We start from the raw sequence: 19,331 nt of genomic DNA, 5'->3' as shown, positions 1-19,331 counted from the left end.
GTTCAAATTGGAGAGATTAATTTTCAGTAAAAAAAAGTATCGGTTCTCTACTTCTCCATCTTTATACAGAAAAATATGGAAATCTTCCAAAGGAGGAAAGGAAGCAATCAATTTCAAAAAATTAACTCAGTATTCTGCATATTTGGGCTGCACTTCTGTAGACATTCACAGCACCTACTGACGCATTAATATCTGTCGACAATAGGAATACATTTTCATAACTAAACGAAGTAGTACTAAGTCTAGTAACCTATGGTATTGACTCAACTTTTATGAAAACGTCACTATGAGATAAAAAGTTTTTATGATGAACCAACATTTATCGCTTATAAGACGTGATCGCTGTCACTGTGACTATACGGCTCTGGTTTGGTAAATACGTGGCTCAACAAAGAAAACACAAAAATTTTAGAAAAAACCTATTTATTTTTTAACATAATCTTCTTGCAACTCTATACACTTCTCTCAGCGATGTTCAATAAGTTCGATACTGTTTTTATAATAAGAACTGTTTTGCTCTTCAAAATTTCCATCGACTGCCGACATCACTTCTTCATCGTAGAAAAATCTTTGATCACTGAGCCATTTTTTCAAGTTTAAGAACAGAAAATAATTCGCGGGGGCTGAATGTGGCAAAAACGGTGTATGAAGTAGCAATTAAAACTTTAATTCGTTAATTTTGGTCATTGCAATAAAGGATTTGCGATCTGGCGCACTGTCTTGATGAAAACACTGTTTTCTTAGCCACCTGCGGTCGTTTTTACTTGATTTCTCCACTCAAACGTTGCAATAAGTTCGCATAATACTCACCGTTGATAGTTTTGCCTTTTTTTAAGATAGTCAATAAACATTATCCCACAAGCATTCCAAATAAAAAACGATGCCATGACCTTGCCTGCAGATGAAACGGTCTTTGCCTTTTTTGAAGCCAGTTCTCCTTTTTGAGTCTACTGTTTTGATTGTTCTTTTGTCTCGGATGCAAAGTGATGGACTCATGGTTATGAAACGGTTATGAAACTTTGCTAAACACTCAATTGAAATATCTTCACGACACTGTTTTTGTCCGAGTGTGAGCAAACGCGGCACCCACCTTGCACATAGCATTCTCATGTCCAAATTTTCAGATAATATACAATATACCGCACTTGGAAATGCCTACTAAGTCTGCTAGCTCGCGCACTTTCAGTCCACCGTCATTCAGTACCGCTTTGTAGATTTTCTTCACAGTTTCTGGAGTCATCTTCTCATTTGGTCGACCACTGCGATGATCGTCTTGGCAGCTCGTACGAGTAGTACGTCGTCGTTTAAACTCTGCTCTCCAATATTTTACTGTTGTAAACGAAGGAGCAGATTCACCCAGTGTAGAATCCAGTTCAGCTTTTATTTTAGTTAAGCCTTTCAAATAAAAGTATTGTACCACATATCCATGACCAACTTTCTACACTTTCATAAAGTCACCGAAAACGTTCGCAGCGTCTTCAAACTTGAAACATATGCTCTATAGATTGTGCCAGATCAGGCCAAGAACTTCTGGGACCACCCTCGTATATGGTTTTCATTTCAAAAAAATTTGTTGCCCAAATGTCACTTTGAACTTACAAAATTCTGAGTCATTTTTAAATTACACATCATGTAGAGTAGATGAAGTAATTATAATAATAATTCTAAGATACAAGTACAGTTGATTACCTTTTGCAGTATTGCCAGCAACCAACATATACGTTCTGTTTTCATTCTGAAAGTATTTCAATATCTGAAGTAAATCACCGTATTTGAATACTCTTATCCAGCATATGCCTTCAGGTTCATAGTAAACAGGAGAATTGGAAGCTACACATGATGGAAAACATTGTGCTCTGTCACATTTGTATATATCTTCTATATCTGGATATGATACTTCTCTGATAGGATTTTCTAATGTAGATCTGAATGCTGCCAAAATAGACCTATGAACAAAATATTATGCTGAATATATTTCCCACTTAAATTACAATTGTTGAATGGGTGTAATTTAATATTTTTGGAAGAATCTTCATTATTGATGGAAAATTGAAAAAATGTTGTTATCAAGTACTTCCGTACACTTGTTAGCCCATTTTATTTTCGAACTCAGCATGTTTTCATACTGAGGAATCATTATGGAAAGACTGAATTTTATTCAAATTTATTGTAAAAATAACAAAGTATTAATATTTAGAACATAAGAATGAAACAAAAAATGTCAAATTAAAACATAGTTGATAGCATCGACTGTATGCTATCAACTATTATATTTGGATACCCAAAACTGACAGAAGACTTCATATCGAAATGAAAGTCTCACCATAACACATCTGTTGAAATACGTTATGACACTAGGAATGGAAACAGAGGTGAATGAATCGATTTAAAATTTCGCAGTCAATTTCTTTTGTTCAAAAACTGTAAACTTTCTTTTTGGGAGATAACTATGTCAAAGGTATTTTTTGGGTTACCTGGACATGTTCTGCAAAATTTTATGCCCGATGATTCCTCTACGACTGCCGTAGATATTAACAAAGGTGATAAGTCAACCAGAACTCAGTGTGCTAGTTTCCCTCAAAGTAGATCCTATAGAATTAGTTTGATCCTCCGTTTTCATTCCATTTATAGTGGGCGTGACTTAATTCCTATCGGTGGAATTGAAAGATCTGATCAGGTACTTAGATTATATTAAGGTCAATTTCCTCTTCCTCTTGTTTATAATTGTTTGTGTATCTGCATTTCTATCGCCTCCCTACATAGTCGTGGAAAGTTATACTGAGTTCTATCGAGAATTTGTGTCTCTACAAACGCTATAACGCGGTTATCTTCTAGAAGTGCATGTTCCGCTATAACGCTGATTTATGGGTACGCCTCAGGCAATGATTTCTCTTGTGTTCAAAGAGCTGGGCACTCTTTATAGTTCCGATGTAGATCGTTCTAAAGCTACAAGGGTTTCGGTAAACCTCTGGTATTGCCGAAGGCTCTCTGGGATCTAAGTCTGACCTTTAACCCTTTCGTTGGTCTGAATATCCATATTCCCCTGATCCGGTCGAAAACATTCTTCAAATATGATAGGAAAGCTGTTTCATTGACAGATCTATTGGAAATTGACTATTTTCTGGGTCGTATTACCCGCTCAAAATTAACTTCGCTCCACCCACTTCTTTTGAAAGTATTCTTGGAATGATTGAGTTACTCTCAAGCAGAGTTTTGATTAACCCCCTCTGGTTGGAGTTGTTATTCAGATATTTGTCTGTGTGCATTGCTTTTCCGTACACACAATGTCCCAAGTACATCTAAGAAAGCAATGGTTCCTTGGGTTTCTTGATTCATTGTTCAGATATGAAAGAGATTTGTTCAGTTGTTTTTTTACTGTGATGTCATACAATGTTGAAGTTTTTATTCAGCAAAAAAAAGAATCGGTGAATTCTGATATTTTCCTTGAACAGAAGCCTTGAAGACACAAAGCACAGCAGTGCTCGGTATCTCCAAGGTGTCTATAAGCATATAGCAGTGCTTGGTGGTATCTTTCGAAGTCTTTTGAGGAGTCTCAGCATCGATTTTAGTAGTCACCAGTACAAACTGAAACCTACAGCATAGTAAGTGGACCTTGATGTTCTTACAAGAACCCTGGATTCACAGATCGAAATTCGTGACAAGGAACCCCAACCCCAAAAACATTTAAGGGTATCCACAAATGAATAAACAGGCTGCCAGATAAGTCTCCAGAAAAACTTTTTCCGACTAGTCGACAGCGATCAACTTGAAGATGGCTAGAAAGGGCAGACCTGAAAAAACCATCATTTTGTTGAGGACAAAATACAAGCACTACAGAAAAATCCTTAAGGCGCTCTTAGTGCGGTGCCTGTGTGAAAGTAGTGATTCACATTGGATTTGAATCGCATAATTCCATTGGGATAATCTTAATTTGCTGATTGATATATTCCTAATAAAAAACGACATTTTCATCAATTACACACATTGAATAATTCCTGCCTGAATTATTAACAACCACCAGTCAGGAAAGTAAAAGAGGATCTGTTGAACGGATCACATAATGCGTTTGTTTCTGGAAGTTTCATTTAATTCTTTGTAAAAAAAAATTTGATTAATGTAGGATTTTTTCAATTCAACTTATGGAGATGGTCATTGACCAGATGGCTTCAAACTGTTCTAATTTCTGGATATATTTATTTATATTTATTTTAATTTATTTGTATCTGTTTCATCAAATAATTTTTACGACTAGAATTAATTTTTTTCACCGAGATTTTTTTCTCTCTACCCATTGGAAAATTGGGTAATAACCTTAAAAGACTTCTCTTCTAAAAAGTGGTTCTTCAATAGTTATTATTATTATTATCATATAATCGTATTTGCGTGATTTTATAAAGTTATAGGTTGTAATTATGGACTTGTTCATTATACTAAATTTTAGTCTCAGGAAAATTACGAATAACGCCACCTATCAAAAATACCCACTGTAGCAGATCGTATGTGAAATACTTCAATTAGAGAAGAAAATAACATTCCAATTATAATAATTATATTTCCGGTATTTTACAAACCAGAGAGAGTGCGTGACAAATCTGAATATTATTAGATAGGTAATGGCATGTAACCGGCAACATTGGTGGAGAGTAAAGTTATTTATCATTACAGACTTATAGAAAATGAAAAATTGAATACTCATCTATCAAATATGATATATCTCTTCAAATAGTTGTAAATATATTTACGCATGCGCGTTAAAGTTTTGAATTATTTAATTCCATAATAATTTAAAAAAAGATATCAAAAAAAATTATCTGTGTTTAAGAAAAATTGTTTTCTTGTTTTGTGCGGTCGTCAGAAACTAAGCTATGTTTTATGAAGTAGTAGAGTTAGGTATTGAATTGAAACCTACAGACACTTGAGTACGAGGTAATTTCAATAACAAAAAATTTGGGTGACTGCCTGTAAACCAGTTTCAGGGTTGTAGTGCAGGACAAATAACTCACCTGGCTCAAGAACATGAACCAAAGGCAGACAAACAATAAAATTATATGATCACCCGCAAAACTGCTTTCTAGTGTGATTCTTGGAAAATATTACCTGTAACCGGTGCATCTGCAAATATTTCCTCCAAAAGAATTCTCAACTTTTTCTTCCGTCAGCTGTTCATCTGATTTCGTCAATGCAAACATGTTCATGATCATCCCAGGAGTACAGTAACCACATTGCGTACCGTTGAATGTTGTTATAGCGCTCTGTAGGGGATGAGGTTGGTCTGAGTTGCCAATTCCTTCTATCGTTCTGACTTCCCAGCCATAACATGAAAATATCGAAACCAGACACTGTAAAAGATTGAAAATGTGTAAATAAGTTATTTATTAATGGGAATATAACCGCACCAAACTGTTATAAAACAAAACAATTGGTTTACTTATGTAGAAATTGACACATAAATGAAGAAAAATAGCCAAGCGATTCTGGATGTACTTGACTCTTGATGAGCAAGGTTCAAATTGAACTGCCGAACAAAACAAAATTTTAGACTTCTGGATTGGCCCATTTCAAAGCATTTATACATCCTTTGATGAATATCACCAAACAATTATTATACTACGTAGTACCTACGTTGTCTAAGAGGCTTATTTTCAGTATACTGTCGTCCAATCATCGTATGCAGAGACTTAGACTGTCGGAAGATAGTGCGTGCTGTATCTATTTGGAAGATAATGAAACAGCAGAGTAGGTGTACCCATACTCGTGTGTCTGCTTTGGCGCGGACCCAATCGGATTTGAAAGATCATTCACCTAATGAACTAATCGGTATCAATAAGAAAGTGAACTTGGTGGAGTTTGAATTGGTGTGAAGTCCAAATGAAACGAATGAACCTTCGCTCCATGCACCTAACCTATCCTATTCATAAATTAAAATACATCCGCGCTAATCTGTCGAAAGGGAGAGAAGTTATTTTCAAGTTGATACTGTTGAATCTGTTATAATTTATACTGGAGAAATTTGAAACAGAAATTTAAAGTAGTTAATTGAAGAGATTTTGTACAAACGATGTTTGAGGAATCTACATAATAAAAAATTTCGTTACTATGTATTTGTCATTATACATGCTTGCGTCTTGGTATCAGTCTTTCAATGCAAGCTTTCAGTAGGTTACTTAGTTTTCTTTTTTTCACCCAGGTAGTGAGGGAGATGATGACTGAAGGTGGAAGAGCATTGAGCTAAAACTTTTCTGATTATGAAATATTGTATCCGAATTTGATTATTAGTCTATTCAAATATGAAACTCGATGAATTGAATGTTTGAAATTGTTAAGCCAAAAGTGTTTTGGCGGTATAATTACCCCCATCGTATAAGCACCTGATTGATACATTGCATATACAAATAATCCCCTTCTGTGCATGGTCCGCGACCATGAGAGAGCAGGAATTGGAGCATTTCTCTTTAGGGCAGCTGCCCGAACAGCTGATGAACTCGATTTAGTTTTCAACACTGAACGAGGTTACCAAAACTCTGTCACCGAGTTGGAAACCGTTCAGCAAAAAGCTCATATAAAAGCCGCAGAGATCACATTGAAGACCTTGGCTTATTAAAGCGCCTGAATTTCGCTTTCCTCAGGTCGAGTGGGCTGAAGTCTGAAACTGAGGGGTTCATTATGGACTGCAAGGATGGTGTCTTCAACATCTTAGTCTACCGCAGTCGCATGATGGGTATAACCTGGAGGTTCCTGACACAAGGTGCAGGGCCTGCCGCAAGGCGTCCGAGACCCTAATGCACTTGCTATCAGCTTGTCCAGCATATGCGGTCTCGGCCTATATCCAGCGACATGTAGAATGTATCAGTAATTACTATAATTCACACTATTGGGTGAAAAAAAACCCACACTTGCATTTTTTTCATTGATATTGGCAATTTTTTTCATTGGTCATTTATTGTCATTTTTCGATTTAATGGTGAATGGTTTATAAGGAATCCTTTGGATTGGAAAGAAGCATCTGTAACATATTCTAACAGAAACGAATTAATTTTTCCTTGATGTGTATGACTGGAGAATGACAAGTAACATGTTCATCAGCAGTGAACACGTGCGAAAAATTAATTAATGGGATACAAAATGTTCAGTAACTACAAGAGTACACTGTGGATACACTATAAAAATACACTTTTGTCTATTTTCCACGATAGTTTTATATTTGTTGACTAGTTTCGGTCATTACACCATTTTGATAAAATTGTTTAGATTGAATTGATCTAAACCAATTCCCAAAACCTACGTTTTATCAAAATGTTTTATGTTCATCGATATACTGCTATTAATTGAGGTTATCTCAGGTATAGAGATTGTGGGTAAAAATACTTAGATTTGAATGTAATCTAGTTAGTTTTGAAAATGGAGTAATGACCGAAACTTGTCAACAAATATAAAAGTATCGTGGAAAATAGACAAAAGTGTGTTTTATAGTGTATCCTCAGGGAACATGAATTTCCACAAAATAAATAAGTCATCAATCAAAGAAATACACGAGTACACATTAACGACAACAATACATAAGAGGTATCATGAGACCGTCTCTCAAAAAACCACAACCACTGTTTCTGCCAAAAAAGAACAAAAAGCTAGAATACTTATCTGCCAGATCCAAACTTTCCAACTTTCAAAATTAAATAATCCTACTAGTTAATTATTTCGTACATACTTATCAAAGGTAAAATATTCGTTAGAAATACTCACGGAATTTACTGCTACTACTTCATAACTCTGAGTGACTGGGTTTCTCTTGGAAACGGACACCACGCAGGTCCCACATCCACCTTCGAGACATAAACGTTTAGTTCCAGTTAAATTCAAGTATTCCCGTAAGTACGTGTTGAGCGTCGTTGTTGGTGAGAGTGTTCTGACGTCAGCTGAAATAAAACGAATTTCACGTAAACAAAGAAAGGCTTTTGGACAATAATGGGATAAAACTATGAGCAAATAAGGGCGATGACATCTCTTCTTATGAAGACGTCATCTATGGGATCAAATTATGAATGGACTGACTTGATGGAAATCAGTAACACTATCAATGATAATAATTAAACAATTTTCACAAACATTTTTTATTTATAGACGCATTTTGTTAACACCGTAGCTTTATCTAACTCTACCGAAGAAGCTACGGTGTAAGCGTCTAGCTTCATCGCTAGAGAAAGCTACGGTGTTGGCATCTAGCTTCCTCGACAGAAGAAGCTACGGTGTTGGTAAAATTCGTCTACGGTTTAAGCGAAAGGCGTCTTGAAATGAAAAATGTTTGTGAAAATTGTTCAATAATCATCATAGGATCGACAGAGAACTCACTCTTCGAGCACGAAAGATAATCTCCATGGCGGTTATTGCAATATTGAGCATTCATTTATCGAACCTCATTTGATGACTCACATAACCTGGAGTCTGCATATTGATAGACCTATCTGTAAAAACTCTGTCGTTGTCATCTCCTGATGATGCTAACTTGGTAAGTGAAACAAACCCGTTCAGACAGTGTTTTTATTCCGGTGTAGAAAAAAGTGCTTTCTTTAGATTCTTACTGCGAGGTAATTATAAGTCCGTCCTGCTTACAGCTTACAGCTGTATATTCTCTCCGTGGTCCGTGACTTTTTTTTTGTCATGGACCGTTGCACATTTATCTTTCCTGAATTCCATTACAATAGCATACGTGAACTCTTCCACTACCCTTGAGGACTGATGTAAATCCTTTTTCCGAGGAGTATAGAGTTCAAAGTGGGTAATCCATATAAAACAAATGGGTTATCATATGCATTTGGTCTTTAAGAGGGTGCCACAGTCATACCATCTTGTGGGTTGAGGGAATCCCATGTAAGTACACCTCTCAAAAATTATTGCATTGCTCGGGCTCTAGCCTAACCAGGGTTTATGGTGAAGCTAGTCTTCCAGAGTGGGCACTGCAAGGTCGTATCTAAGCAAATGCAAAATGATTTTATTTATTTTGGGGAAAGGTTTCGGCTTTCTACTTCTCCATCTGTATACAAAAAAGTGTGAATCTTCAAAGAAAAGAAGAAAGTAATTTATTTTTTAATGAACTCTATACAAAGATGTGAAGATCATGCAAAGAAGTAACTCTTAGACACAAACTGGAAGAAAAGTCCGAAACAACTACTTTCATATATACATTGAATCACTAGATAGAAGAAATACTTTCGAGACTAGTTTTCTATTTTTTCTATTCAGTGTGTATTACTCCAAACATTTTTCATGGAAATAATTCAGATATCATTTACAGAATTGCTACACAATATGGTATATGAAGGACGCAAAATTTCACATACCTATATGGAACACTGGTGGACATCGTTGTTTCGGAATAAGACACTTATCTCATTGCCTCTTCAGCACCAATATGAATAACATTACAAGATCAAGCACTCATCCATAAAGCCAAAACTTTTCTCAAAAATTAATCTTTACTAAAAATATATTTCTTTCAATTTAAACAAGATTTCATTATCATTATAAACATTTTATATGCTGCTCTATTGAATTAACCGCAATTTTTTTAGTATGGAATAGTATGGAATAAAGTACCACAAGAAAAACCTGACGAAGAGCAAAGAAGAATAAGCCTAATATGCCACCATAAAATGATGTATTGGTTTGGCCTGTTTACATATTGATTTATTTTGACTTATATGGTCAAGGTTGCAATATTTGTTTCGTGTGTTTGAATTAAGTAAGCAGTTGTAACAGGAAATACCAGTTAATTAGTGAATGGATCATTCGAAAAAGAAACTACCATAAAATTTGATAATGAATATAATTACAAATCAACAAAATTTCCATCCTGAACCTACAACCTGATTGTCAAGTCATCCACTTGCTGGACAAAGCAACTGGTTTAAAATAATATCATCATGTAAAGCATCTCTTAATTCTCTTTAAACCACGAAAAATCATCATATATATTCATATCTGAACATTGCATATCAAATTCTCACAAACATCATTTATCAATAGGAAACAAACCAACTGAATATTTATCGTGTTCAGAATATATTGACAATATATTCAATATATCGGCAGAAACTACTTGGCGTACTTCAAAAATTTAAAGTCAAGTACTTCTGAAATAAAGAAAAAGTATATTTGAATTGAAGGGGTTATATTTTTAGGAGTGATTAATTTTTCGGAAAGAAAGTTTTTGGCTTACTAATACTCCATCTTGATACAAAAAAAAGAAGAAGTATGAGGGAGTCTTTCAAAGAAGGGAAGGAAGTAACTCTATACATGGATGTGTAGATCATGCAAAGAAGTAACTTTCAGACACAAACTGAAAGAAAGTTCTCCTGAAACAGCTACTTTCATATAAACATTGAATTATACGAAAGAAAAAATTCTTTCGAACACTGAACACTGAATGAACACTGAATTATACAGAAGTTACTTTTCTCTACTCAGTTTGTATTTCAAATATTCGTGGTGGAAAAAAAATCAGATATCATTCACATGAGTTCTACTTTAAATGAATGGTACCAAATTGCACTTACATAGAACACTGCCATCCTCACCGATGTTTCGCCTTAAGACACCTGCCCTAAGGCTCTTCAGTACCAAATTGGATAACATTATACAAAATACACTCACTTCATTCATGAATTACGATTTTTTAATGTCACGGAATAAGCTTGATCTGCTTATGTCATCGATGACATCGTAATGACATTCATTCACCTATTTGATTTAATCCCAGCCGAGAGGAATCTTATTTGAACTGAAGGGGTTATATTTTTTAGGAGTGATTAATTTTTGGGAAAGGAAGTTTTTTTGGCTTTCTACTACTCCATCTTGATACAAAAAAAAGAAGGATGAGGGAGTCTTCCAAAGATCTACACATCCATGTATAGAGTTACTTCCTTCCTTTGGAAGGCTCCCTCATCCTTCTTTTTTTGTATCAAGATGGAGTAGTAGAAAGCCAAAAACTTTCTTTCCCAAAAAAGTATATATTTTGCATCAATTCATTCTGAAGTACAGTATCTTGTATGGGGCAAAGCATATATATCTGAAACCATTGAAAACCTTTCAAAATAAACTCCTCTAGTCATGATCACTGTACACGACACTCAGACAATCTTTCTTCAACAAAAATTGGAACAGATATTAGTAAAAGAATAATATATTATAATGAACTGGTTGAAAGTAGAAAAGTGTAGATATACTTTTTGATTCCACTATTAAATATTTCATCTTTTATATAGCATTTTCACTAGTTCCTGTGCAAATCAAAAAGAATTCAACTGTTCGAAATATTTCATTGTGTTAACTGTGATGGCTCGTTATTTTTTGTTCAACTGTATATATTCCCTTTTAAGAATTCCGTTTGTTTTTTGGGTTAGTCGGGCCCTGTCTCAGGAGCTCCGATACATTCGGCAGGGCGTGCCAGCATCATCATCCAACGACCACTTTCCATGCCGAGTGTTAAGTGATCACTGAATCCGTGAACCATTTGTTCTAAGCAGACGCGATGAGCCCAGAATGACAGCCTTCTTCATTGATCCTGCCAAGATTTTTACCATAGTGCGGCAAGCCGGCATGATATTATTATTAGAGGGTATGGAGAGCATCTGTTATGATCTTATAGTTACTGTTAAATTCACACAATGAGGTGATATACATTTAAGAAATGAAAAAAAAAATGTCTAACATTAAAACAGCTTTCGGTGCAACAGACAACCAACTACTAGGAACGCCTGACATCACCTGTCATCTGGCGTTTTTTCTTGACGTGTCTACTATGTCAAGGACTCAAATTATAAGAATAATCACCTCAACATAGTGGTCTAAATAGAGTCTGTGGACTGGAAGAGTAAATCTCGACAATATTCGTCTCACCTGGACCTGAAAACCCCACGACGACTATCGTCTTGTTCTGATAGTCGTCGTGTAGCTTAATATTCCTCTGTTTTTTCAACTGAAACCCAATATAATATTGCAGATGTACTCTTTTTCAGCAATATAAATAAAAATTGAAACAATCCCGATTCGTATATCATGAGATCAAAATCATTTTATTATTCAGTATGAGTGTTAACCAACCTCTACAAAGTTCTCCATTCACGAACAGAATGACTTCCTTACACCGTGAATAACTTTCGTTGAATCTGAAAAAAAAAGTAACAATAAAAAAAAATTGAAATTCAAATTATTATACTATATTCAGTAAATCTCAAATCGTTATCTACAAATACAAAAACTTCACTTCTTATGAAAATTTATGTATAATCTGAATGAACCAGATAACGGATATGAAATTACAAAAAAAAACATACTCAAAGATTCAAAAATTAAATACTAACGCAGGAGTAAAATACCTTAATCTTTCGAAAACCGAAATATGTTAATTCAGAACGTTGTTCAAAATAGCATTACTCTTCCGAATCTATTTTCAGGACTAGCTTTTAAACACTTCCGTTATCATCTCTCAGTTTTCATCTTCAGTTATCATCTTCAATTTTCAATGTTATAAAAATTATTTTCTGCTCATATCATAACTGATAAAACGTGTTGATACTTTATAAATTTTCAACATCACCATGTCAACTGGTTTTCCATCGTCACTTCTTTTTGTAAGAATGGTAGGTAGGTACCGCTTCGTCCATCTTTTCCAAAAATGTCTTCGAAAGCTTGTGACTGCAGAACTAGCGACAAAAATCTGCATTTTGTAGCTTATCGAAATGTTTTTTTATGCATCCCACTAGAGAATGAGTAGTTCAGTTACGGGTCGAGAATTGATGATGTTTTCACATTCAGCAAATAAAATTAAAAAAAGTTCGCCAGTACCTGTCCATTCAGTATGCAAAGAAACGATTTCTTCACGAAACGTACAAGACTTTTACGGAGACATAAATTTACGGTGGTATAAATTTCCATTCCATCCATTTATTCGTTATGGTATCAGTTAATTTCATTTGATTCAAATTTTGTACAGCTGCTCCCAAATCCTCTGATGCTTCACGAATATCCGTACCATTGCCTGAATAAATTTCCTCCAAAGTAAATGATTCTAAATGGACAGCACGTACCGTCAAGCAAGTAAATATTACGCATCATTGTTTTTCCCGAAGTTCTCCAATTCTGACATATAATGGTCCAAAATAATCACGACCAGTATATGAGAAGAGTCTAGAATTTATATCAATCGCAAAATAGATGCTTGTCCCATGTTCGACACATGCGGTTTCACCCTAAATCTATACTTATAAATGCGAAAGTCACTCACTCATTCATCTCTGTTTCTCCGTACTGGTGAGTCCTAGGTATCTAAAGTTTGGTATATAGGTGCTTCTTTGGTCTTAGACGCGAACTAAGAAAAGAATTTTAAATATTCCAACTGGGGAGCCAGCCGCGGGAGAAAAGGCGCCTTCATAAAATAAAGTTACCTTTTCATCACTGTTTCTCCGTATCGGTATATTTTCGGAGGCTGAAATTTTGTATGTAGATTCGTTTTATGTTATAGATATGCAATAAGGAAGGCGTTTTAAATATTCCAACTGGAGCGCCGGCCGCCTGGGAAAAAGCCGCACCCATTGAACAAAATTATATTTTCATCTCTGTTTCTCCATTCTTTTGAATTTTCGGTGAGTGAATTTGTATTCAGTATTAACATTGCACCCGTGCGGAGCCGTGGCGGTCGCTACTTGTGGAGATTTGTGGTATCTAACAAAAATGTAGCAGTAACAGAACATTGGAAATGCGAATGACAATTTAAACTTTATGGGATTCAAAACTTCAAACTCGTTTCTTTTCATTCTTGTTCCGAAAATGAACATAGGAAGTGTCCGGCCTTGCGTTTCGAACCACCGGTTCACACAGCGGTCGATTGAGTGTGTCGACCAAACCACTCACGTCAGCCTACCAGACTATTATCTCATACATCTCACACACTTCTATTTCGGATCACATCGTACAGATCAGTTTTTCAATGAACAAATATAGAATACAGTAAGGGATATATGAGAATATTCTCTATAGAAAATTCGAAACGATTCGAAACGACTTAAATTAGATAGCGATTCCTGAGGAAAATCATGAAGATATCTTTCTAAGTAAATGTTCATAATCATCAGTGATTGATTTTCGCAAAATGTGCGGATTTACATTTCAAAGGCTCTTAGGGGTTGAATGTTTATTGGAAGTGAATTCAACCCTTGATTCAATTGAGTTTGGATAAATATGATAAATTGATTTCGAAACGTCTCCTATTGTACTAGGGATTTCGACATAAGGAGGTAAGCGTTCGACATTTTTTAGAAACATAAAATTTGGAAATACCTTGAATTGTTAATAATTTTAGACGTTTCTTTTCTCCCGTTTACGAGTTTCCTACACTCGTGTGTCTAGATGGAAGTTTCAGCCTGTTTTACTTCCAGAAGTATTGCGAATACTCAGAGATTTGTGTTACTACACTTTTTCATCTAGTGATTATATCAGAGGAACGTGTTAGGAATCACACGTTAAAAGGTAAGACCTCGTTAATCCTTAGCTCGCACAAGTTTCGACTTCTGAGGGTTGTCGTTCGTAGGGGTGCGACAGCTGGTTAACGGAAAAACAGATTTTAAACAGAACAGAAACTTGAATAGAATCGCCGAGGATAAGTACCTCGAAGAGGATTTTCTTTTCTTTTGAAACAATCGTTACGGAAGCAATAAACATACGAATTGAAAGAGAATTTTCGGGTGAAATTAATTACTTAAGGACCAACCTATGCTTATATTTTATGTTTTACTAGAAACCTTATTTATAGTTAAGAAGAATTGAATGATTACCGTTTTGTCTGTTCACATTCAATTCTTCCAACCGAAACTCTTGCAAGAATCGGCTCATTACATCGTTAATTAGAACGTTTCTCTTCATCTTGATTGTTTTTTGTTTAGTATCCATATATTAGGTAACACCCTGGGTATTAGTTTATACTTGAATCTTGTATATTTTAGTGATTTTCGTGATAAAAGCCGGCAAAATCACTTGGCGCCCATTTTGATTAGAATGTTTTTATTATTAGTCAGTGGGCTATGCTTGAAGACTGGCAGTAAACAAATCTAAAGCAAATGAACTTTAAATGTTCAAGCCAGTCTCGTCTCGATATACCTACACAGTAGGTTTAATGGACTGACGCCTATTAAAAAAATAACTACTCCCCTGGCTAATATCACGAAGGGCGTTGGATTATATCCGACAGACGTCAGTGCAGGAATCTTCACAGAAAATTTCCTGCATATGCAATTGGCAATACTACTGAAAGAGTCGACCAATTTTGGAACGGGCACACTTGCAGACCGGTTTCGGGCTCATTAGCCACTCGTCAGTGCAAGATAGTGACCATCATCGACCTAAAGTCAATGATATTCCATAATTGAAAATTAGAATTCTTTCAGTGTATTTCATTCCTCTTCCATCCTTGTATCCCGACTCTGAGTTGACAAGGTTCTCTATAAAGATTATATTGGATTTGCATTTTTCTCATAGTGTACTACTATTCTACTAGTCAAGCCCTATCATTTCATACCCATATTGAGGTAATTGTGGAAAAATATGTAGTCCGCCATGTTGTAGCTGCAGCCATTTTGAATTTACAATGATACAGAATTTATTAAATTGTATTGTCATCAAAACTAAATGTGTGTTGTAACATTTCCTATTCTGTTTGTAATCTTCATTTTCGACATTATAGAAATTTTAAATAGGGAGAGAGCTATTATTACCAATTACGCCGATACAGATTTGATGGTCTCTAGCTGCAACTATAAAAATTCAATAACCCATTCATCCTGTTTATTTGGGAAAACACAGCACTGGTTTTTTGAAATGGCCTAATCCTTAATACCGATAAAACTCTATTCAGAACCCTCTAACAAAGAATCGAGACATCAAAGCAATTCATTCAACAATTAATGAAATGAAAGTAAAACATTCAACAAAATTTTTAGGTGTACAAATCAAGAAGCACCTGCACTGGCATACCCACATTGCAAATTTAGGAAGTTAAATTAAGTTAGTTGAATCAAGTTTGCTACCGTATACAGATTATTTGTACTTATCTCAACAAAAAGTCATCAAAAAAACATATGCAGCAAATTTTGAGTCGTCGGCAAAGTTTGGTATATTATTCTGAAGGTCTTATGATACGATCTCAAATATATTTACAATTGAAACAAGTATGATAAGAACTATATACAAACTTTGACACCGTCAGTATAGGTATTTTCATAGAAAATTATTTAATGACTGAACATGAACTGTGCATTTATGAATGTATAGTGTTTTTATTTGAACACAAAAATAATAAGTTCTTAGAAGCAGGAGCAAATCATACTAACCCCTCGCGGAATGCAAATATACAGTGTCATCCCCAAAGTATGCACCATATGGTGAACTTATGTATTAAGGGTTATCGACAATAAGTTATTCCTGATGAAAGTGTGTGCATCCCCTAAAACTACACATGCACCAACGAAATACAGTAAAACACACGTAATATACGAGGAGCCTTCAAATATTTGATTTTGAGACAAGAATAAAGTACTCTTATTCTTAAAAGTCTCGGGAAATGTTATTCAGAAAAGTTATTCAGCATTAAAAAATACATTTAGATTTGTAGTCATGGCCATCTAAGTGAAGTTTAATTTTTTTGCCCACTTTTTTTTTAAATGGGGGCTACGAAAAAAAATTTTGCTAAAACGATAAATACATACAGTATACCACGGTTTATTTGAGAAGCCTGCATCATTACAAATTACGCAACTATGGTGTTGACCACGGTCAATTTTTTTGTAGAGTAAAATAATTTTCAAAATTTTTGGTGCAGTTATTTTTATTTTTTGTTAACACCAAAAATTACTCAAAATTATACAGTATTGTAACAAGAACTTAATATTCACTAATATCAAATCATAAAACATCAAAATGAAATAGGTATTTTGGAACAAACTCATTGATTTTCTGGAGATTATTTTGAATATCAATGAGTTTGTTCCAAAATACCTAATTTATTTTGATGTTTTGTGATTTGATATTATGGAATACTAAGTTCTCATTACAATACAGTATGATTTTGAGTAATTTTTGATGTTAACAAAAAATATAAATAACTGCACCAAAAACTTTAAAAATTATTTTAGTCTTCAAAAAAATTGGCAGTGGTTCCAAAATAAACCGTCGTATACAGGATGTTGTCTATTTATCATTTTAGAATTTTTATTTCTCAGTCCCCATTTATAAAAATGGGTAAAAAAATAAAACTTCGCTTGGATGGCCATGACATCTAGATGTATTTTTTAATGGTGAACAACACTTTTGAATAACATTTCCCTGTACTTTTCAAAATAAGAGTACTTTGCTCCTGTCTCAAAATAAAATATTTGAAGGCCCCTCGTATATTACGTGTGTTTCACTGTATTTTGTTGATGTATGTTTAGTTTTAGGGGATACACAAACGTTTATCTGAAGTAACATTTTGTCGAAAAATTCTTAATAAATAAGTTTCCCATACTTTGCATACTTTGGGGATGACACTATATATCTTTCTTTTCGCAGGCGCTGGAAGAAAAGCTTACATCATATGCATCAATCAAGTATTTCATGACCACATATCAGATTTGAAAAATATGTGAAAGATTTCCTCATAGACTTAGAACCATATTCAATTCAGGAATATGTTAGCATCGATTTATATTGAGACATTTGACTTATACTTATACTTAATACCGATCATTTGGTCTATATTAATGTTCGTACAATCTGCCTGACGTTGTTGCATATTCCCTGTAATCTGAGGATACACTAAAATCACACTTTTGTCTATTTTCCACCATAGTTCTATATTTGAAAAGAGAAATGAAAATTTCTATGTTTTTTACCACTTTTATTTGTAACTAACGTTACTGCAGTTTCGTCCTATATGGACATTCTCAAACTTATACAATAAACTACAATAACAACATAGTTTGAGAATGTCCATATAGGACGAAACTGCAGTAACGTTAGTTACAAATAAAAGTGGTAAAAAATATAGAAATTTTCATTTCTCTTTTCATTATGATCTCCTACCAAGTAGTAACGGCTACATCCATTAATTTGGTTCTATAGTTGTTGCCTAGTTTCGGTCATTACACCATTTTCAAAACCCGACTCACGATCAGAAGACCGTGGGTTCGATTCCTGCCGCGACCAAATATTATTCTCGAGAGAATTAATCTGGTTGAAGCTGAGATGATTCTGCAACCGTGTTAGGAATCACACGTTAAAAGGTAAGACCTCGTTAGTCCTTAGCTCGCACAAGTTTATCAACTTCTGAGAGTTGTCGTTCGTATGGGGGCGACAGCTGATTAACGGAAAAACAGATTTTAAACAGATTTTAAACTAGATTATATTTAAATCTTGAGTTATTTATACCTACATTGCCTATCCTATCATAAATAATTTGGTACCTACATTGTCTATACCTGCAATATCGAAGAACATAACAAAACAAAACTTTTAATATAATGTAGGTTTTGGAAACTGGGTTATAGGTTCAGGAGAGGACTATTGTTTAGATCAAATTGTTCGTTGAGGATAATAAAATTGGGATTTTTCTTTGACTTGTTTATTATCATAGATTCCAATAGAAAAATCCCTAAGTCGCGCTTGCCTGTGTGAAAGTGGGGATTCATATAAGATTTCAATCACTGGAAATTGAATCCATTTGGGAAAACGTTATCATGAAGTTTATTTCACATAAACGCAGTTCTTCGCAGTTCGAGGTGTACTGAGATAAACCTCATAACAATGAGCAGTCATAGCCGGTCGCGTATTTCTGATATGTACCGCTCTTAGTGAAATCAAATGTGTCAAATCACTTGAACACTTTCCGTGAAAGTATATATAGAAGAGAGACAAATCTCCAATCTTTCTTCGATGTTCTAGGGTATCAAGATTGCAAATGATGTTCGCGTCTCCAATCAGGTGGATAGCTCTTTTCTGGATGGAATCCAGCAGCTTCGGGGTATGCTTAGGAGCGGAGCTCCATTCATGAGAACAATAGATAGATAGATAGATAGATACTTTATTCATGTTGTTACACAAAAGTGTTTATACATACGTCACATAAAACAGTTACAACAGAAAGTAAAAATGTGAAAATTACAGCGAATAATTAAGTTATTTAAAATCCATTACAATCAACACCATTTGTCAGACAATAAAAACATATTCAAACACAAATATGTATAGCTTTGTATACTTCATAAATACATAAATTCAGTTACTTGATTACAAATAGGGTATCGGATATG

General features: G+C 34.6%; 1 protein-coding gene and 1 long non-coding RNA gene across 7 annotated transcripts in view; one reads left to right on the top strand and one right to left on the bottom strand.

Annotated features, from left to right (window-relative positions):
* Nucleotides 1-19,331, bottom strand: part of LOC111508569 (xanthine dehydrogenase/oxidase) — an 84,056-nt gene that overhangs the window by 60,497 nt on the left and 4,228 nt on the right. For 2 of the 3 annotated variants that reach the window (XM_074181234.1, XM_074181236.1), the window contains exons 2-5: nt 12,097-12,161; nt 7,741-7,913; nt 5,098-5,339; nt 1,690-1,946 (exon numbers count right to left, since the gene is read on the bottom strand). In XM_074181234.1, the coding sequence (XP_074037335.1) occupies nt 1,690-1,946; nt 5,098-5,339; nt 7,741-7,913; nt 12,097-12,161 (737 nt within the window). Of the gene's footprint in view, nt 1-1,689; nt 1,947-5,097; nt 5,340-7,740; nt 7,914-10,550; nt 10,645-12,096; nt 12,162-19,331 lie in introns of those variants that run through there. The other variant, XM_074181235.1, reaches the window with a different exon arrangement.
* Nucleotides 14,063-19,331, top strand: part of LOC111513256 (uncharacterized) — a 29,589-nt gene continuing 24,320 nt past the window's right edge. For 2 of the 4 annotated variants that reach the window (XR_012467035.1, XR_012467033.1), the window contains exon 1: nt 14,063-14,288. This is a non-coding gene — a long non-coding RNA (uncharacterized lncRNA). The remainder of the gene's footprint in view (nt 14,289-19,331) is intronic. The other 2 variants (XR_012467034.1, XR_012467036.1) reach the window with 2 other exon arrangements.

The sequence above is a fragment of the Leptinotarsa decemlineata genome, unplaced genomic scaffold (assembly GCF_025532065.1).
Source record: "Leptinotarsa decemlineata unplaced genomic scaffold, Ldec_3_MD MMD2_tig00026307_RagTag_RagTag, whole genome shotgun sequence".
Taxonomy (NCBI): domain Eukaryota; kingdom Metazoa; phylum Arthropoda; class Insecta; order Coleoptera; family Chrysomelidae; genus Leptinotarsa; species Leptinotarsa decemlineata.
This window is presented reverse-complemented; position numbering and strand designations above follow the sequence as displayed.